The sequence below is a fragment of the Dromaius novaehollandiae genome, chromosome 6 (assembly GCF_036370855.1).
Source record: "Dromaius novaehollandiae isolate bDroNov1 chromosome 6, bDroNov1.hap1, whole genome shotgun sequence".
In the NCBI taxonomy this organism is placed as follows: domain Eukaryota; kingdom Metazoa; phylum Chordata; class Aves; order Casuariiformes; family Dromaiidae; genus Dromaius; species Dromaius novaehollandiae.
Window position 1 is genome coordinate 30199851 of NC_088103.1, and position 22548 is coordinate 30222398.

At 37.0% G+C, this 22548-nt stretch overlaps 1 protein-coding gene across 9 annotated transcripts in view; it reads right to left on the reverse strand.

Moving 5' to 3' along the window:
• EXOC6 (exocyst complex component 6) overlaps positions 1-22548 on the reverse strand; it is a 110591-nt gene that overhangs the window by 38676 nt on the left and 49367 nt on the right. For 5 of the 9 annotated variants that reach the window (XM_064514048.1, XM_026094100.2, XM_064514049.1 and 2 more), the window contains exons 15-18: positions 22241-22350; positions 21085-21196; positions 20184-20318; positions 10822-11001 (exon numbers count right to left, since the gene is read on the reverse strand). In XM_064514048.1, coding sequence (XP_064370118.1) covers positions 10822-11001; positions 20184-20318; positions 21085-21196; positions 22241-22350 — 537 coding nt within the window. Of the gene's footprint in view, positions 1-7919; positions 7950-10821; positions 11002-20183; positions 20319-21084; positions 21197-22240; positions 22351-22548 lie in introns of all 9 variants that reach the window. The other 4 variants (XM_064514046.1, XM_026094099.2, XM_064514047.1 and 1 more) reach the window with 1 other exon arrangement.

Here is a 22548-nt window from a genome sequence, read left to right on the forward strand (position 1 = left end):
AATAAGAGTTTGATGACAGGGATGTGTACAGATTGGTGAAAAATGGTAAGACTGACAGTGATTCACTGTTCCAAAAAGTTTGGAAAGTTCTGGTCTAAAATCCAAAGGACCAGATCCTGCCCTTAATAAGACAACATGTTCATGTCATTGAATTTTGATGTGTACATATAGCACAAAGCAAATTCAGTCCTAAATATTTTGTACTTTTAAAATCTATTTATTGTTATAATATACACCATTAAAATATAGGCAATATAATGTAAAATGTTCATTCTCTTCACATGTCAAATTGAAACATTAAATGATCTTTGCTAATACCTCCTTAGCATTAAGACACCTTGAGCTGTAAGGAGCTTCATATCTAAAATGAGATGTCAGCTTCTTAATTGAAAATCTCACAAAAGCAAATAACATTTTTGACCAAAATAGATGAACTGACAACAAGGAATGTAAGAAACAATGCAAGAACAGCATGCTTAAAAGTCTCCCAAACCCAATGGTAATTACACTGGGAGACATGCAGCTCTATTCCCCAAGCAGAACAATATCAATATGAATGGAAAAAAAAGAACAGGGGAAAAAAAGGAAAAAAAATAGAAAAAAGGGGGTGAGGAAGGGACTCAATGGGCCATAGTTCATTTAATTACAATGTAGTAGGTTTGAAATACTTAATGGAAATGTCATTTTGATTTAATGGAACAACTAGTGCATTTCAGTTTAATGTACTGCTCCATCAAATCAGCTCCATGTCCTATTTATGGTGCCACTATAATGTAATAAAAGCTCAAGCAGATTAATAGGTTGTCAAAAAAAATTTTAATGTTCAATTTATTTTATATGCAAACAAAGTGTACTCTACTATTATTATAAATAAAAGACAATTTTATCTTTATGGCAAGCATCTGTACTTAATTGTTACAATCTGGCAAATATCAATAGTACTGGAGCACAAGATAATGGTTACAATACAGAAATGACACAGGAAATGTCACCTGGACTTTAAATAAGTATCAATATTTGTACATGTAATGCTTATTTAAAAATCTCATAAAATGGAAACATCCCAATTTTTAACTATTTCCAACTATGCAACTTGAACTACAGGCTTATTGTTCACTTGGCACATCAAGAAATAATACAAGTTTACTATACGCAGTTAATACTTACTCAGTAAGATCATTTGATTTTTGTAAAACTAGAGAAAAAAATGAAGCTTAAATCTATGAAGTGTATAGTAAAAAAAGCTGGATTTTAACTTAGAGAAATGTGAACTTTACTGTTATTCTCCTCAAAATCCAGTGCTTCCAAGTTCAAAATACGCTGGATGTACAACATTTAGAAAAGAATGAAGAAAAAGTATTTCTTTGAAATCAGAGAATGTCATTTCAAATTAATGTTTGACAAATGACTTCTGATTAAATATCTCTTAAAATTTCTATCATCTACCAACTAATCAATTATTTGCCATTTTTTCACAATGCATTTTAAAGAGGAAATGTAAAGATTTGTGAAAATAATGATAACATGATGTTTCTTTTCCAAAATGCAACAAGTCTCAGCTGGTTTTAATGCTAAAACATTCTTAATATTTAGCATTTGTCAGCTTTTTTTTAGAGGGGGTGACAGCAGTTACTCTATCTAGCAATTAAATACCGATATTCAATAGCATGCAGAGATTCATCAGTCTTCTTGCATTCATTCCAGTATTGCCTCCCATTTGGAGACACTACTATTATCTCCACTGTGCCTAAGTTAATTGCTGCTATCTACAAAACCTTTTCTTCCACTCAACCAATGTAAAGTTTAGGAAACAAGGACCCTATTCTATAAGCAAAAACACCTGCTAACAGTGTTAAAGGCAACTATTTTTTTACCCAGCCTCCACATTTTGCTGAAATACAAGTTTGTAAGAAGAGAAAACCCTTAGACAAACTTCTTATATTTCAAAGGACCTTGTAAAGAGAATCTGCTGACATATTAAATCCTTTTTTATAGGACCCAAAAGCTTTTCTCCTAAGAACAATTGCGGTAAAGAGACATTTGGCTCCTAGGAAATTCCCAAAGGGTCAGCCATATGCATCCTTCCATGGCACCTTCACGGTCCTGCTTTCTAAGACCCACACTAGCTGCCTCAAAAGCAGCTTTCATCATTCACTATGGTGTCAGTCAATATGATTTATGGACTGCATTCAACAAAGTCAAAGCATATAGAATGAGAAATATGACTACAATCTGCTAATTTGTTTTGTATTGAGCCACTTAAGAGTCAAAGACCTGATGTCAGGCTGAGACCAGCAACACAATTAACCGGCTGGTGACAGATTCATCCATCCTCCCTGCCAAGCTGTGCCAATCAAAGACAGCATGAAGCGGCATTTGCAGAAATCACTAAGAAAACCCATTCTTTAAGTAGCCTGTGGAGGCTTCTGATTGACAGTTTTTGAATATAGCTGCAGAAAACTACCACCCCTTCACCCTCACTGCAAGCTGTGAAATTAGGCTTTTACTGCCAATCACAGAAACAATAAAATAACACAAACTGCCATCCTCAGCATAAAAGGAAATAACTAAACTTGCATGTTAAATCCAAGAAGTTAAGCTTAAGAATTAATTTAACAATATGAAGTGATAGAAACAACAAAAAGCTTCCTGCAAAGAAATGAAACATATAGATTTCACCAGTCATTATAAATAAAACATGTTTTTTGCTTAGCATCACAACTAAAATCCAACTTTTGAATTGCTGATAAAAAATGGGTATACCAAAAAACACTAATGGAATTTTTAAAAGATTTAAGTTTGCTTCCAATTTTGTAATTGTACCCCAAATCCCCAAGTGGCTACTGAAAACAATCAAAAATACCTACTTGAAAGTAATTTGTAATTCTTTTTTTTAATAGTCACTCTTTTCCAAAGAGGTGCCCGATCCTAACTTTGTATTGATAAAGCACATAAGCTGCATCTAGAATAAAATTTCAGCTACTTCTAAACTTCTCTGAACATAAGGCATGATTTCTCTTTAACTGTTCCAAATAAAAACTCACGAATGCAAGTCCTTAATAACAAATTCGGTCATCCAACTGACTTCTTGAAACAAATGGCTGTAGAATGAAATTCAGGGGGTTTTTTTGGTTAGAAGTATCTAATGCCATTATAAGCTGCAACATGAAGTTAATATGAGATGCTTATGTCAAAGAACCTGAAAATAGCAATAAACTCAAAAGTTTAAATTCTAGTGATTTCACAAAATCAGCCATTAATAGCTGCATGACTCACAAACAATAATCTTTTTGAAGTGATGCATCCTCTATGCGCTGCTTCTCTGGAATTCCGGGACTGCTTGGTCATGACATAACCTGCGTACTGTCACCTACTCAACATTAACAGAAAATACTTCTACACAAAATACTCAGTATTCCTAGTGCTCATGTCACCCATTATCTCCATAGTTTAACATGAAGCTGAGTATTCAGTTCATAGAAGTCATAGAAATGTTGGCTGGTGAACCCCTAATGTCATCTACTCCAACCTCTTACTTGGAGCAGGACTATTGCCAACACTACTAGTTCAGGTCTGTTGTGCTTTTCTTTGGCTGAACCTTCAACACAACCAAGGATGGAAATTTCCCAATCTTTCACGTACCCTGTTCCAACACCACACTTCTCCCCTAGTGCAGAATTTTTTCCTAATGTCAATGTGGTACCTCCCAAGCTTCTACCTGTGACCACAGCCCCATATCAAACCATCCACCATATCAAGATGAGTCCATCATCTTTGTATCTCCCCTCCAAGAAGCTGTAGCCTGCCACTAGATCTCTCCCCAGTCTCTTCATCAGACTAAGCAAGCCACCTCCCTAAACCTCCACTTGTAAGTCATGTGCTCTAGGCTCCTAACAACCTTAGGAGCCCACTGCTGAACCCTCTGCAGTTTCTTGACCTCCTTCTTGAACTAGGGGAGCCAAAATTGGACACAATATTCTAGATGCAGCCTCATTAGTGCTGAGCAAAGGCCTAATAACTTCCTTTGATCTGCTAGTCACACACGTAATGTAGCCACCACGTATGCAGACTGCCTTACTCTTAGGAGTGCACTGCCAGCACATTCAGGTTGGTATTCACTGCATCCTCCAGACCCCCAGAGTGGCTACTTGGCCAGCTGGTTTCCAGACTGTAGCAATGCCTGGGGTTATTCCAGCGCAGGTGCAGAACATTTGCACCTCTCCTTGTTGAACCTCATGAGGTTTGTATGGGCCCAATCCTCAAAGTTTCTCAAGGCTTCTCTGGACCAAAGTCCTACTATTTGGCATGCCAGCTATCCCTCCTAAACCTTCCACAAGAAAATTCTAACCCCAAACCCTAGATGCAAAGTTTTGTCCTCTTGAGCGCACAACTCAGGAGAACTCTGTGGAAAAGCTGGAACTGTGTGTGACCTGATACTTCACTGCAGTGATGATGAGGCAGTTGGGCTTCATGGTTCTGAACATTCAAAGGATGTAATAATTCTGAATCAGCTTAAAAATTTCACAGCTTCTATGACAGATACAACCTTCTTGTCAGTTTATCCAGACAACTGAGCATACTCTGGATAGGATTTGGGCTGAGATTATATTTAGAAAGACTGCAATTGTATTTTTATCATGAACAGGCAGTTGCACTTTTCTGAAGGCAGGTGAACTTTTTTTGCATTGATTCAACACCCGCTGGTTCTGTCTTAAAGATCTACCCTCAGAAATTGATGGAATCAGTAAGTTTTCAGTAGGGCTACAAGAAAAAAAGAGTGGAGGGGGGACTGGACAGGAGGAAAAAAATTATATCTGGTGGGTTGAATATACTATCCAGGGTTTAAATAACTTTTGCCTTAGCATATACAACGACGTCTACCTGATCTCAGTAATGTTTTCAGCCTTTCAGGTTCAGGATTGCAGATAATATGATTCAAAAGAAATGACAGAGGAGATTGTTAGGGCACCAACAAAAAGTCTCCTGCTGGATGACCAATTGCCAGAAGAATGCAGTAATATAATTTCTCCTTATCCTCAGTTTGAATAACAACTATGAAAATATATCCTTCATCTACACTGGCATTTGGTAGATGGTACAGTAAGAAAAATAATCAAAGAGGTAATGAAGAAAGAGTTCTTCACTTTCAAAACTAAAAGACCTTGAGTAGGGAAACATCTAGTTGACAGTCTGTTTTAAGTGAATTGCCTCCATATAAACAACAGCAGCAGCAGCATCATACTTTTTTCCCTTCTGAAGAATTTTCGTGTTACTATGAAGTTGTTCAGAAGTGAACTGAGTTTTTTACCTCTGGATTTAGGGGAAAAAAAAGTAAGAGATTCACTGAACTGAATCTCTCTTTTGATCAGTGAAGCACAGAAGTGCTAGAACGTCTTCTTTCAATAGAGACAGTCGAGCTTTCCCTGCAAGGGAAAGTGGCAAGGGAACTAGCCTTAAAGAAGCTGTTGTGAGGAACTCGTATCATATCCATTATTTGGAGCAGATTAAATTCAATAGCAGGAGACAAGAACAATACTAGAGGCAGAGGTAGAAGGCGAGGGCACGGTGAACACAGAGCTGTAGCAGCAGTAAAGGGTTTATGGAGCAGGATACATTTGCCTTGCATGCTAAACATTATTTGCATGCCTAAATCAAATTATTAAGAATTAAGTAAGGAGACAAAAGCAGTGGTGATGCATGCTGCTCATGGTACACTTCTGTGAATGTTCAATTGATATATTTGACGAAGTAAAGCAGTGTCTGCACAAGAGACTGGGAGATAAGGGAGGACCAAACTGTTTATGAGAAAAGCTCTACAGGCTGGGAAAGGGAACAGAGGAAGACTTAATTATGTGAGCACCATTGGTTAAATGAAGATGACTGGACTCTAAAATAAAATTGCATTTTCATATTGTAGTCCGATGCTGGATAGTGAGAAAACAACTTTGTCCATAGGTGTATATTCCAGGTGTGACAGGAAGAAATGACTTTTGGAAGCATCTGCTGGGCATTTGCTAGTATTATCCATGACTTGATCACTTCCAAATTAAGTGACTGTAGTTCACACTTACTGTGCCATATACTTAGACTGTTTCAAAATGGAAAACTCTCCATGGTGGCTCCCAGCTGCAGCATATCAGCTCTGTTTTTTTCAAACCCATAACACACAGCATCCCATTTCTGACAGCAGATGCAGGTGTTGGCTTTGTACAGAGATCACCAAACTCAAGATCTTCCCAGTAGAAATAAAGGGGAACTGAGAACATTTCAGTGAGGGTTTTTAATACTGGAAATTGTTCCTTCATTTGCAACATCTTTCTTTAAAGACCACTCTTTCTCTACCACTTTAGAGGAGGTATGTTGGTCAGACATGATGGGTTCTATCTAGGATGAGTAAATTCAGGTTGCATGCTTAAAAAAAAAGCTAAGAAACTGTGAAAATAATTCCAAAATAAAATGAAACAGGAAAGTAAGAATAGTATTATTTTTTGTACATCCAATGTATTCTTTTGGCACTCAGGAAGAGAACCTACCATTTAAAGGATGATATTCAACTTTATAGATGCTCCCGATGCACTCCAACACAAGTTACTTTGGATCCACTTTCATCTTCCTCGGCAATTAAGAGACTAAGACTCTCCCTTTCTTTTTGACATCTAGTTGTAAGTGTGCTGTGCTATTAAAAAATAATCTAGGTGTCTAGCTGCCCTTGAAGTTAGGTTCTGAACTGCACTACAGACAAATACAATAGCTGAAATAGTCTATGTTACTATTGAAAATTATTGAAAAACATAGCAAGGAATCCTAGATAATAACACTGGTCTTACTATTGTCTCTTTAAATTGATATATTTAGTTTTAACTCTATATAACTATTATTACTACTATGTAACTACTAACTGCTACTGTAACTGTTGGTAGTTACGATAACTATCAACAATTGTTTCAATACAGATTGGAGTTTAACTAATAGGACAAAATGACTACTCCATATTTGTTCCCCTTTTAAGTTTACGCTTTTTTGAGTGCAAGACTATGAGAATAGATCTGTGGACCAGCTAGATGCTGAGTTTTGAAGTTTTTGCCCAAGTCAGTACCCTTAAATTAAAATTAACAATATTTCAAAATAATTTTCCCCTGAGGAAATATGATTTTAAGTATAAAAATTGCATCTTACAAAATACGAATCCCAACACTTTCTCCAGTAAGTACCCTATACATTCGTTCATTTTAAAAATGAGTGTTTGGCAATAAGACTCAACCACATACAAGTTGCTAAACCAGAACTGTACGTTCACATAAAATTAGGAAAAGTAAGTTCAGAAATTCAGTATTCAGAAGCCACTCCTAACAGAGTAGTATTAATTTCAACATTCTCATTATCATGGAAATGCTTATGCTGAATCAAAATAAACTGCTTATATAAAAATTGGTGACCTGCAAATAATCAGGGCTTGGAAGAACTCTTAAATGCAATCCGTCATCTTCTGAAAAAATACACTTCAACGCAGACATTCCCTTGACCCCAGGCAGATGCAGCAAAGGAGCAATGGAACTTTCACGGATTCTTTATCCTGTTTCACCTCTCTACCCTTATTCTGTATGCCTGTCTCATAGCTGCAGTTTGATACCTGACCTCACTTCCAAAAGGTCTCATGGTCTCCTCTAAATGCTCTCGTTTGGGATGCAATGCATGCCCTACCAAGCTTCCACACGGTTTTTAGGACTCCCACTGTCCCAGCGTACAGAAGACCAAGGTTAGTCATTAACCTGATTCCTGCATGCAACCACACAAGGTACACAAGTCACCGGCAAAACGGAAGCGTCTTTTTTATTAATTGACTAAATATCGAAGCAATAAGCCTGCAGGTTCATAGTTTTTCAGTTCACATGCTTTTTCTTCATCTTGCATCTACTTACCGACATTGCTGCATGGTCATTGTTGTTATTCTGAGAAGGAAACCAGTAAGGCAATCAAAACAAAAAATTAAGATGTACTGTCAACATCAAAAAAAAAAAGAATAAAAAATTGGTAGCAATAAAAGGTAAGGAAAATCCTCCAGAAATGACAAATGTATCTACATAATTCCTTTTAAAATACTTTTAAAGCTATAAACTTATTTAGTATTTTGCCAAAGCACACCAAAGAAATTATAATTGAAATAACACCAGTCTGTCAATAAAATGTTTTTCTGTGGTAAGGCACTGTATGCCAAAATATCAAAGTAGCAAATTCCATATGAGAAAACACATTTCAATTTGACTTTCAAGAAAGTTTTCATTATAACAAATACTATATTCTAAAATACTTCTGCTAAAAAATAAATGCCTCTTTTACTGTGTTGGCTTACAAAGGCTACATGTATGTTACTAACATTCCTCATTCAGGCAAGACTTAGCAGTGGCTTAGGACAATAAAAATCTCCATGCAGTATGAACCATTAATATCTTTTTCACATAAATCTAATGTTAATGTAACTGGAGGGTGGAATAAAACTCCTTTATCAAAACTGCTGCTGAAGTACAGCACACAAATAGCAAGGAGAGAACTAAGATGTAGGACTCAGAAGGAGAAAAAAAAGCTTTAGAGACAGCAGATGTTTCAAGCAATTCTATGGAGATATGAGAGCCCAAAGAACTTGTGCCACAAAGTAAGCAGGTTCAGAAAAATTAAGATCATAGTCTACCTGATTTAGATTTGTTATGATCCAATAAAAAAATATAAATCACATAAAACAGATATCTGGCATAAGCTATACTTTTTAAAGTTATGCCTACATTGGTACAGAACTCCTTCACAGCATAGGCCCACATGGAAGCACACATACACAAAGAGATGCATCCTTGGGTGCTTACACAGCTTACATGCGCATCTAAAATAAAACAGGATAAAAACAGGTACCCAACAATCCCAAAGAACATATTAAAGGACATACCATAGCACTTCAACAAGAAGACTAGAGTTCGAGACAATATCAAGGAGAAAGTTAATGATCCTTGCTTGAATGAGGCTACAGACAACTAGCAGGGCAAGCTGGTTGTGTTCTTCGCCCTAGAACAACACCCGCTAACACGACTGGGTATGCAGAGGTGGGAAGAGAAGACATTTCTCCACCTGTCCTACCCTCCTCCTTACTAAGACTGTGGCCAATGGCTTGGACTTTCGCTCTTTGATCTCTAATCACAGACAAGGTTCTAAGAAATGGTTTTGAATAACAGCATGTTTCTGGCAGCTACACAAAAGTTGTTACAGAATCGACATTGTGACATTCTTATTCCAGTAATGAAAATGAACAATAAAACTATTCCAATCTCAGCTATAGCATGTGATAATCTAGTTTTGCTTAGGACACCAAAAGCACTAAGTTACTGTGCTGTGGAAACTAGTTCTGGGCTTCTCTTTGAAAATGCCTTTACTATAAATAACTATGAATATAACTATTACAAGTCTAACTCAAATCACCATAATGAAACTCTAGATTCATTTTCATATAATCTCCAGAACTCATGCACAACAACATTCATAAGACTGTACATTTCTACCGTCTGCCAAGCCAGAAAAGCAATATATAGGAGAAGTGAAAAATTGCAAGAATCCTCTTGCCAGACCAACCCAGGAGTCCATGCTGTTCTATATCCTGCCTGTTAAGACTGAACGCAAGGAAAGGCAAAATCTGAAATTACAGAATAATCTCTTCACAGAGGCCATTCTTGATCAAAAATTGCTCACCTGACCTGGTATGGAAGTCCGTGCCTCACACTTTGCATTCATAGTGACATTATGTGGTATACTTTGAGTGAGCTACGTGTTTGAATCAGTAAAAAAGAAGAGAGAAAAATCACAGCCACTTGACATATGATTTAGAATACTAGACAAGCCCCCTAAGCCAGCAGATTCATTATCTTTTTCCTATATAAAGACCTTCTTCTAAAAAACATATATTTCATCAAACACTTTCTTAAACGGTATAGCTGTGCTGTAATGTAGCACATGAAAAAATTATCCTTGACTCCCAGTCTGAAGCCTCAAAACATTGTGTGTCGGGAAGTTATTCTCTAGAGGCGGTGCACATGGGTGAAGAGATCAGACACCCGTGTGACAAAAAGAACAGAGGACAAGCTAGTGAAAAGCAGATGTAGCTACAAGGACTTATTGAAGTTCCTGCAGATCTATACAGGTATAAACTATTATGATGATAACTTAAACTAGACGCTGCACTTTTTGTCTTAAAGCAGGGGGAATTAGACAACAGGATGTAACAATTACCACATAAAACAGGTTAACAACGACCTTTTGCCTGGGACAAAATAACAAAAGATATATACGGACACGAACGAGGATTCATTTCACCAAAGCTCAGTTAACTAGAATCAAATGGCTTTCTATAGTCAAAGCTATTTAACTGAAGACAACCGTGGAGAATCTGAGCCCTCCAGGATTTCATGCACGAATCGAGAGCTTGCATTAAATTCGGTATTCTTTGAATCAACGAATATGTACACAGAGGCAACATGGTTAATTAAAAAGGCCACCTGAGGACTAGCCTGCTCTAGAAAACTGTGTTCTTACTATTTGTAATTTAGCTGTCGTTAACAATATTACCGAAGTATTTGAAGATATTTTTCAAAATACTGTCATAGGTATGCACCTATGCATCAATACAATATACTGAAAGATATATCTGCCAGCACGTACACAAAATCAAACATCATACCTTTCTTCTAATGTACTAACTTTATAGCTATTTCAATTAAAAATCTTAATACTTTAAAATAATATAATGCTCCAATAGCTTGAAATTAAACAATTTTGACCACTTACGGGTAAATGAGTAAAAACTTGAAATGTGCTTCTTAAAAAGTTAATAAGGTCCATTAAGTATCCACTGGCTCTTCCATCTGATTCAGACATTGTCCAATTATAGTCAGCAATCTGAATAAATTCATCTATTTTTTGGTTAAGTTTTGTGTATATTTCTCCTTCTGCACCATGCCTTGCATCCTGAAAAAAAAAGTGCACAATTGTCACAATTTTAAAATGTTATTAGAAGACAGAATAATTATGTTTATCAAAGAAGCTGAAGTCATGTGTTTTTCTTAGAGTCAAAAAATAACTATTTAAAATTTTCTATTTTAACTTGTCTTGAAGCAATAAGTCTGAGCCTGTGGTTTTTAAAATATGCCTGTAATGCATACTATAAGAGTGTAAAAAAACATGCCTACAGAGTAATCTAAGTTCACAGAGACAAATGAAATGCGATTGAATTTGCAATCAAAGAAATTGCTTTACTCTCCTTTATAGCAATCACCTTTGATTCAGCCTTGCAAATGTATCAACCTTGAAAAAAAAGTTTATTTCCCCTCTTCTATACAGAAAATTAATAACAAAAACAACCCATAATTATTTTATCCGTTATGACTGGAGGTCCAGCAATCATAGGATTTTTGTGTAATTAATGTCTTCAAGGTGCACACCTGAAGTACACTCATGTCTCTACATCCTCCCTTAAATGTGCCGATCATGCTGCACTGCGATGCGGAGCACTCCCCTAAACCCCTCTCATCCCTCGTTTTGTTCTGCCACCACCCAGAGTCTGTTCTGCAGGAAGAGTAGACATAGAAATGACCTGATTAGAGGTAAAAGACAGCATTTACTGTGAAGTGAGTCTATTATATTATCTGCCTCATTTCTTTAGGCCAGGTCCTCCCAGATGCAGTGGGATGTACCTGGAGATGCTGGAGGAGGCATACCTTGCCGGGAAAGGCGTGCTTTTGCCAGCCCAGAATTTAATGATGTTTGACAAATTCTCTGTTCTAAGATGGTGTCAAGCTAAAACTTTCTTCACTAATCTTGCGAAAGAGTTCAAGAAAGAGGTATAATATAAAATGGGTTGCTCAGATGCTGAAGTTTTCTAGAGAGAAGGAATCAGCTGGATATTCTAGAACAACGTGAAAGTGGATGAAATTCCCATCCCTAGCTTCCTCTGGGTGAAAGCAGTCCAAAATCATGGCAGTTCAGGCAACATGGAAATACAAAAGGCAAAAGCAAAAATCAAAAGGAACTAAGCCTAAAGGTGGCATCAAATTGTGTGTCAAATTCAATTTTCAGCCAGGCCTCAGTCTGTGAGGCACCTGAGGAAGAAACGAGCAAGCATATAGACCTGCCGTGTAAGGTGCCAGAGGAGATTTCCCTAAAAATGGCATTTTTACTGCCAAGCCAACTTGCAAAAGCGTCTAATAAACAGCTCTCCTAATCTGACATGTAAGAATCTAACAACCTGTTAAAACGTCAAATAAAGAAATATGCTGACATTTAAAAATTCGTAGCTGGCTATGTCTGTAAAAGCTTCAATTAGGGATAAGTCTTTGTTTAACTTCATAATTAATGATAAGACCTAGGTTTCCACAATCTATAATGATATGACCTGTAAATACACCTGCTTAGGTGTAATGTGATTGCTTGTTAAAGGGAAAAAAAAATTACAGCATTTCTGGAGTGGCTGCACCATTTCATCAACTAATTGTTTCTTGTGAGTGGTAATGACAAGATTAGTCCCTCAGGTTTTGTTTCTAGAAGCCGGCTTTTGGCCCTCTTTTATTTTGCTTTGGTTGTTGGGTTACAATAGGAGCAGTGTGCTGCCAATACCGTAAACCAGGAGTGCTGTACTTTTCCCTGAGGAAACTGTTGAACAGACTAGAAACTGGATTTCAAACCCAAAAGTTACTTTTGAGAAGCAGCATTGTGAATCCCATGCACGAGTCCAGAAAAGGGTGAATTAGTCATTCCCATTTAGATTTGGGATGACTCCTAAAAGCAGATAAATTACTCCATCTCTTCCTTTAACTCAGTGACAGAATTGTATCAAAAAATTTTAGAAAGCTCACCAGACTTTCCTCCTGAATAGGGAAAATGAGGGTATTTTGCTAAATAGCTTCTTTCTCAGAGAAAGAGTAGGTTTGGAAACAGTTATTCTACTCCCACGGGCACCAGATCTAGCCCCACACAGCACCCCATGCTGTGTGTCCGGCCCTTCAACAGCCATTACACGGCTTAATGCTGAGACACTGATTTCAAAAACTTCCACCAGCTAGACCTGCAGACACACCTGTTTGTGCTTAGTGTGACTGCTGACTGAAAAAAACAAACGAAAAAGATGGTATCCACATCTGCAGTCATCCAAAGCCAGAAAATGTGACTATAATAGTGAAAGCTACACAATTTTATATGATGTAATTATAATACTAAGTTTTTGTTTTTGTTTTTTTTACCTTCACCCATGTGAAACAGTACTCAATATTTGAATGACATCTTAAGATGAGATCTTATGTACAATAATAAAATGGGAAAAGCAGCCCTCTAAAAAAGTAGCCATGAAATACGTCTGAAGGCTTCTATTAAAAATACAGCATAGATGTATTTATAAGATCATCTTGCGGAATGTAAAGGGGATCAGCAGTGCTAACAAAAGGAAATGTTGGACCACTCAAAAAGAATGAAGGTGACATGATTTGCCACCAGGAGATGTAATTAATAACAGGAGAACATACCAAACTCTGTGAGGGCCCTGCTGGGGAACTGCATGCAGTTTTTCATTAAAACAAAGAAAAAAAGGGGGATTAATGAGAAAAGGATTTTTACTATGAGTAGAGCGTACTGTGCTAAGATTCAGCTCTCCAGGGAAGGAGAAAGGAGGATAAGGAGAGAAACCGTAACATTCTTACGCACTTGTCACTATTCATTCTGTATTTTGCAAAGCTGCTCTATAACACAGCCTGAGCACCTAGCTAGTTGGGTAAGGTATAGCTATATGAATAAACCCTTATACATAAGAGGTCAGATTTTTACTACTTAGCCTTTGATAAAAATAATGATAACTCAAAGCAGGACACAAAGTTACTGAATACATGAAACCTCAATAACCATTTTAACTAGGATTATTAGTAAATTGGCACATAGCCTTGCACAGATTTTTTTAAAAAATATGACAAAGTGATAAGGGGTGGGTAAAGAAAAACATATTATCAAAGCCTTCTTTGTGCCATGATAGCAGACAAAAAGCCAAAACAAAATTTAAAATGAAATAAAATGACTTCATCCACAAGAAAGCTAAAACAAAACAAAACAAAACAAACTACAGCTGATGTTAATACATCTATCCTGCTTTTTAAGTTCACTCAGAAGGCTTTCAGAACAGAAGCTAGAGAAAATACTGCTGTAATATTGCAAGACAAAATTTGAAGAATTTATAGGATAGTTAAACATAATGTATAGCATGAGACATAAGCACAAAATGCAATGCAAATTTTAAACTGAGTTTATCAGATGAAACTGAAGGACAAAGACGTTCTTACCTCTTAATGAAATCAAAGAGCACGGCTGCATTCAGTGCTTTGTTTTGAATGTTAAAAAGTATGGATTGACCTTACAAGAAAATATCTACAGACATACACATTCAAACACACACATGCTCTATAGGCACACAACAAGCAAATTAGGCAGTGGAAATTTTAAGGACAAGGCATAATTTGTGAAACTACTGGCAGGGCACTGGTGGCCTAACTACAGTTCCTAGGCCAGAGCCTTTCTGTCTGGCCTTCTTCATTAAATCCTTAGCAAAACAAATGACAGTTAATGGGAAAATTGTTGGCAATCAACTGGAAAATATAAAGCGTACTGCAACAATGTCTTATTCCACCTCACCCAACTTTTAAAATCTATGCCAGAGGCGATATTATAATAGGATAGGCTACGTCTTGTATCAAGGGAAAAAAAAAGTAGTACAGAAAACAGAACTACTCTCAATAGGATTAGTCTTCCTTATCCCATAAATACAAGAAATCATCTTCCTTTGTTTCAGTGTACACTGGAAAAAAAACTTGAATACCTAAAGTTCAAGTTGCAACTGCTTTGGAATCCTACATGATTTCTTTTTCTATTTGCTTCTCTTCCAAAATGTTTTACATAGAAGCCCTAACTGAGTGAGGAGGCAAGCACTGGCTGAACTGACTGCACAAGGTGACCTACACAAGATTATTCCTCCACTGTCATTCCAGAAAATTCATTGCTAGCTTTAATTAACAAACACGCACATATACATTGATAGATTTTATTTTGTTTTATATGGCATTATAGTTCAGATGAAATATGCTCCTCTGTGTAGCACTTGTGAGACCACATCTGGAGTGCTAAATCCAGCAGGGGCTCCCCAGCACAAGGAAAGGCATTGACCAGCTGCAGTGAGTACAGGGGAGCACAGCCAAAATGGTGAGAGGGCTGGAGCACACAGAGTGGCAGCAGGAGCTGGAAGGGTTGGGACTGTTCAGCCGGAAGGAAAGAAACCAAAAGGGGTGACCTAATTGCTGCCCTCAACTTCCTAATGGGCAGGTGTAGAGAAGATGAAGTCTGGAGGTGCACAGCAAAAGGGCAGAGGCAATGGTCACAAGTTGAAGGAGGGGAGGTTCCCACCAGATACAGTCTAGGCTTTTACTTTGGACACTCTTTTGTCATGTACTTAGATTTCTCCATCTGAATGTTATTCCCATCTCACCTGGAATTCCATATGGAGCCAAAATATTGCCCATAAAAACTATTGTATAAGAAATGATATTTTAATTGACAACCAGTTTCTGGAATAGAAATGACAAATGACAAGGGCTACTCTATACACGGTTTTGAAGCTAGGCTGAAATTTCAGTTTTCTTCTTAAAATTTTATGGTGTTTTTTATAAAGTTCTAGAGAAGATCACTGCAATTTGGGGAATTCTGAATAACAGAACTCTGTACACATGATTAACTTCAAACTATTTTCATTTTGATTACTGCACAATAGTTCCTCTTACACAATAAATACATACTAATAGCAGTTAAAAAACAAATACATAGCAACAAGAAGATGGTGAAGTTACAGAAGTGGGGTAGCTTAAGATGAAATAAACCTAAACATTATGTTTGATGTAAACAGAATTCTACAAAGCGTCTCAAACTTCTCAGATATGAACCAACTGATATATAAATCACTCGGACTGTATCTGTGTATAATGGGATTATTGTTCATACATCCAAAGCATGACATTTTAATTTATATCATCAAATAATTACCAAGGAAAAAAATTACTTAAATGGTAAACATGTCAGGATATGAACGGATAAACACATTATGAATATAGGTTTCCTTAATTTCCACATGCTATACAAAAACTGTGTTCAGGACAGAAATCATGCAGGGTAATACTTAGATGAGATTTTAAAATGCATAGGACAAACTGCAAGGCAACAGGGCAGATAAAACAAAAACGTTTTGCTTAATTTTCTACACAAATTATTACTTATGACAACTTGATCTTCCAGCCCATAGCAATAGGTGTGACAAAGTTTATGGGGAGTGTAATACCTTTCATTAGATCAATAGGTAAAACTGGGGAATAGAGACGAGGTTTCAGTCCTAGAAATCCTTCTAGCTGTGCTCGATGCTTTGAAGCTGCTTCCAAAGGCTCCACAGCTTTGTGTTGTATTTCTTTTTTCCTCTCTCTGCATGGCTATGAAAAGCACTAGTATATAATCTCACCTTTATGTGAGATTTTTTTCCCAAAGAAAAAAAATCCCAAATCACACCCATTTTCTTCTAATGTAAACCAAAACCGCTAGTTGGCTGGTGAAGTAATTTCTGCCGTATTTGCTGTAGCTGTGCTTCAAGATCAGGTGCTGAGATGCAGACAGGTTGGGAACCAGTCCGTGCCCAAGCGCCGCCCCAGCACGAGGAGCCTGAAGCCTGCTCTGCACCTCGGAGGGCCCCGGCCACGGCGCAGCCCATGGCTTCTGCCTTCTGCCGCGGGGCCGTCACAACGGCCGGAGCCCGGCTGATCTTTGCATCCAGCCACCTAGGTCAGCTGTGTGGGGTTTTTAGGCTTTTTTTAAAACTTATTATGGTCACTATGACATAAAACAGCCCGAGTAAGGATGAAGATTTTGATCAGCTTCTCTTAGTGATAAATTTCAGTCACCTCGAGTTAGCCAAAATTAGGTGTACAAGCATTCCTCAGCAATTTCATTTTTACACGCAGGTTTCTCCTTGACAGCACACACCTATCTGCCTGGCGACCCAGAAGGAACTGAGGCTTGTGAGTAAGATCGTGGAGAGGGACTTCACAGACAAGGGTACAATTTCTGCTCTGCCAAAAACACCTAGTGTGACTGTGCAAGTCACTTCATATTTTTGCTTCAGTTCCCCCTTTTCGAAATCCTTCAGAAATTTTGTACAGATAAAGGCAATAACACCCAGGAGTTCACCTACTAACACGACAAGGAGCCATACATAGAAACAAACTAGAACATTTTTTATTTTGGAATTCCTTCATACTTGGCTTATAAATGTTGTCAAACTGTTCAAATTAAAATTTTCTATGATGAGTCACCTTTTTTTTGAGGTTTAAGCTTAAATACTCCTGCCATTTCTGAAGAATACATTAAGAAAAATGCAGTTTGTCTAGATAAGCAGGTGCCATACATTAGAAACAGTCCAGTTCCCAGTGATCACTGGTCAAGGTGGAGACGGAATATTATTCTACCGTCCTGGACATGTCTTTTATCCTTATAATATAAAATTGACTCTAACCTGACCATGATTCAAGCCGCTGGTGGGAGGAGGGGGGAAACGTTCATTCTCTATAGACATTTGCTACTATGAACAATTTATGGCACTTTAAAAATCATTTTACAACGGGACCATATTATATCCCCACTTACATACAAAGAAACTGAGGAACAAAGAGGTTAAGTGACTCATTCCTGAGTCATTAGCCAGTGGCAAACTTGGAAAAAGACTGCGGTTCACTGCAGTGCCAGTCCCGGGCGCTCTCACAGCTGCTTGCGAGAATAATTTGAAATGTTTGATTTGAACACAAAAAGGCGAAGAACTTTTGAGAGGCATCAATATGAACTCGGGAAAGGGGAAGAAGAAGAACTAATAAACAGGTAAAAGGGGACAGGAATTAAAAAGTGTGAGCAAAATGCTAAAGGGAACAGGGGCAGGCAGAGAAGGGGCAGGGGCAGGAAGGTTTATAACCCCAGAGCACACTCCTTTCAACAGCAAACCTAGAATTACTGATTCTCAACACCCCTTTGATGTGAGGGAACAACTTTTCAATCTGGCAATAGGTGGTTCACATGCAGGATGATAGCCTACTCCTGCCTCGAGCCCACTCACGGACAGCAGGCACAGCCCTGAGCTTCTGCCCTGCTCTCATGCCAGTGTTTATACAACTCCCCCTAATGAGAAAGCAGGTTTCTCTTCCTTTTTTTCTTGTTTAAAAAGTGTTAGGAACTGTTCATAAGAAAAATACGTACGAACAGTTGTTGCAAAGTCAAATATTAGTATGTTATAAAAACTCCAGATGGAAGGTTGCCTTAATAAATTAAGTTCCTATTTTTGATGTGAATGCATTATGATACAGTTTTTACAACATTTATTGAGACACCTTTCATATTACAACAGGAGAAAGCAATGACGATATTTTGGATGAAGTGACCCGTGTGACCGTTCTCCAAAACTCTGTTTTTCCTCATGCTTTTATGTGGATACACACTAAAAAATACATTTAAGGACAATAATGCCAGGGGAAGTATTTCCAAAGAGGCGAGGAGCAGCGCTGCAGCAGCGTGTGCTGTCACCTGAACTCCACCTACGTTCCCGGCCATGTTTTCCTCATCAGTGGCCGCAGCCACAGGCAAGATAGCTGCCTCGCCTGAACTCCGGCACTGTGTGGCATGGTGGCTCTTGTCCAACTCAACATTTTGGAGATTAAGTTATGGCACAACGTGTTTAGAGAGTATAAGTATCGCAGAATTGTGATAACTAAGAGGAAGCATACAAAATAAGCTACAAAGAGCAAGGGTCATACAGAGCAACAAGAATACGTTTTGTCATGCTCCTTAATTCTGGGGAGCAGCCGCAGAGAGCTGAAGGCTGCAAACAGGCGATGCCGAGGACACAAACGCGCTTCTTGTGCTTTTGCTTCAGTCTCAATGCAGAAGATTTAAGAAGTAAAACCTTGAGCAAGACTAGCAAAGGAACAGGCTAGACAATCAGAGAATTGTAGACTAGTGATGCTGACTTAAATTTCAAGAAAGGTATTGGTATAGCTCATGAATCCATTCATAAACTCCTAGAAGCTAATGTTATAAGTGTCATGGGACATAAATTTGTTTCACTGTAGAAATGCTGAACACCTGCTTTGCCAAACCCAGTGAAAAAACAGTGACTAAAAGCTATATTACAAGCACATAAGAAGCTATAATTGATGAACATAAAAAGAAAATACATATTGCACTCAGTTTATCATCTTCCTAGGAACTGCTCCCTTTTCGTCTTATAAGACAAATATTTGTGCTTCCGTGTGGCAATCATTTATAGGTTTACTTTCTGAATAGGCAGTTTTGAAGATTATAATCTTCTTGACCATTCAGTCATGTAAGTGCTCAACTCTATCAATTTAGGAATAAATCCTCCCCCAGGTTCTTCCCCCCATTACTCAGAATAGCTATTATTATTTAATGATAGCAAATATTAAAGCTTCTTTTTAAAATAATAATTTGTAAATAAGAATTACATACAATTATTCATATTTGGCACTGTATCTTCCATTTTAACAAGTATTAATGTATATATTTATTTATAGGACAGGTAAATAAAATATGAACACTAAAAAGACAACTGTGTAATTTACGTTTTGTTTCACTTTGTTAATACTGCTTTTACATTACTAGGTCACTGTTTGAAAACATATCAAAAATTGCTATTTTAGAATAAAAGCAAACAAAACACATTTTAGATCACACTAGCCATTTGGCTTGATTCTATTCAAAAATGGAAGATGCTACATGATTTGGATCTTAGTCTATTAAAAGCTTCTAGTGCAGTTAGGCTTAGCTTCTTGTGTAACTTAACAAAAGATTGTGACACATCTGGAAGAGGATGTTGATGCATCTGATGTACTGACATATTTCGAATCATACTGATAATATGAAAAAGTGTTTATCTGCTCAGCGTTAAAATTAATCCTCATCAGTTTGGAATTTTTTAGTGTCAAAGCGAGAAAATGTGCAGATTTCTCTTCTTTTTATTTTTCAAATACTTAATTTATGGTGATTTTAACACAGCTTTTCAGATATGATGGCATATAACATACCTTAAATGTAGAAAGTCCATAAAGTCTCGCAGTGTGAACAGTCACTTGGGAAATACTTGTAATGTTAGTTATAAAATCCTCAAGGTATTTACAGGCTTGTTCCAGGTGTGTTGTGTTTATGATGATTTGAACAAGCTATGAGAGACAAAAAAAATTCCTGTAAAATGCCTTTTTGTATAACCCACTGCCACTTGAATTTTTAAAGTGTTACTGCTTTCAGCAGCAGTGTTACTGGAAGTTAATTACAGTATTTCAGGTTACCACTTAAAAACTGCCAATTTTCAAAGTTCAATTTTCAAAGACAAGAGTCCTGACAGAGAAACAATATGCACAAACCTACCAAAATACTTTATCGTAATTAATATAGAAAAAAGAAGTTGCATGTGTTAGAGTGAACTTCAGACTTTAGATTTGTTAATCTGGCAGCTTCATGTGACATATTTTCTCTTCCCCCTCCCCCCCCTTTTTTTTAAAGGGGCAAAAATAAACTCAGTAATGTCCTATTATTTGCTAGACAGGAGCAGAACACACTGAATCATGTACCACATGCAATCTAAGAAATAGGAGACTTTGGCTAATTTCCCACAAGCACTTGTTTGCCACAGAGGAGACAGACCTCTGTCATTGTCATCTTTCCTTCTGTGTGCATCCCGACATAAATATACCTCCAACTAGACCCAGCACTGTAGCACTATCATTTATGTAATAGACTACTTCCAAATATTCATACCTTTTTCTACTTCATCTTTCATCTCTTCAAATTTTCAGTTTTGAAGCAAATGTTACTTTTTTCTTACACAAATCTTAACACTACACTATATCTACATTTACAAGAATATGTTTAGCACTAACTGTCTTTAAAAAAACACACACAGTTTTGGGTACATATTTTAAAACTTACCTCTGTTAAACCTATATGGGGTTTTTTAATTAGGTTCTGTAAACAGCTACTTAGAGTTCTGGTTAGCAGCAAATTTGTAGATTTTCTGAGCATATCATCTATTTCTGTTGAGCTGAAAAACAAATGTATATTTTTATAACTACGCTGTATATGACAGTATTTTGACATAATTTTTTTCTTTTATGCATAGCAAACTTTTCATGTTCAGAATTCCCTATGTGCATTTAATTTCTGGTAGCAGCAAGTTTTCTGTGATCTATCACACACAATACCTCTTTCACTTACCAGATTATCCACTAACTGAATTTCAACACCAAAGCAAAATCTGTTATTTTTTGATTTTGGACATGTTTGTTGACACAGCAGTTAGGAAAGACTTACTTGTGCTTTTAATGAGTTACTATGGAGGTCAACATGCACTCATTAGTACGTGTAAATTATAAACAGTATCAATTAAGAATGTGTGAAAGAGAGTCATTTACATCTTTAACAGTGTGGAAGTGGGTGACCAACAATCAATACCTCCCAGATTTCAGATCTACAAATGTTATTCTATGTAATTAAAACCAAGCCTTTGAGAGGCATGAGGGGAAAGGAATCAGGATGTATTCCATTAAAGAAAGGTGGCAGGGAAGAGGGAATTAGTATGCAGCCAGTACATTTTCCAGCAGGAGAAATTATTGCTAAGGAAATTCAAAGCACAGACAAGGAAAGCTGGGTTGAACTACTCAGGGATGCAACACAATTATTTCTGAAATAATCAGTATCAAGTTACATTTTTCAAATTTTACATGTTTTGTTAAATGAAAAGCCCTCTAGATTATTCAAATCAGTCAAGACTGTTTAAAAGTTTCACCAGTGTTTTAGAATGTTCACTATGCCAAGCTATCTTCATCCACATCCATTCATATATATATATATATATATACACACACACACACACACACACGCGCGCGCGCGAAATGTGTTACAGCACTAGAAATCATGTATTAAATATAAAGAATTATTCATGGAAATTATGAAACAAGCATATCTAGCAAGTACCCAGGAAGATATATTTTCAATTTATTGTGTATTTTTAGGGCACATGGAAGTTGTACATTACTTTATACTATATTTATACTATTATATATATTATACCATATTTAAAGCTTACCTTCGGTGAAGTGACTCTGAAAACTTAAGGCTTGCATAAATAAATTCCTTAACCTGGATATAAATCTGAGGCACTGACTGAGACATTGGAAGCTTCTTTGGAAAGCATTGCTATGAAAACAAAGGATAATACTACGTTACATTTTAAACTTTGATTCTAAGGAGAGATTTGCATTAAATACAACAATTCTAATTCTGTTTGAGCGTTTCTGTTTTTCATCAAATACAGGCAATGACATGGTGGACTGGCTTTACATCTGTTTAAATGGCTCATAAGAAAAATATAATGTTATCATTTATTTATATTAA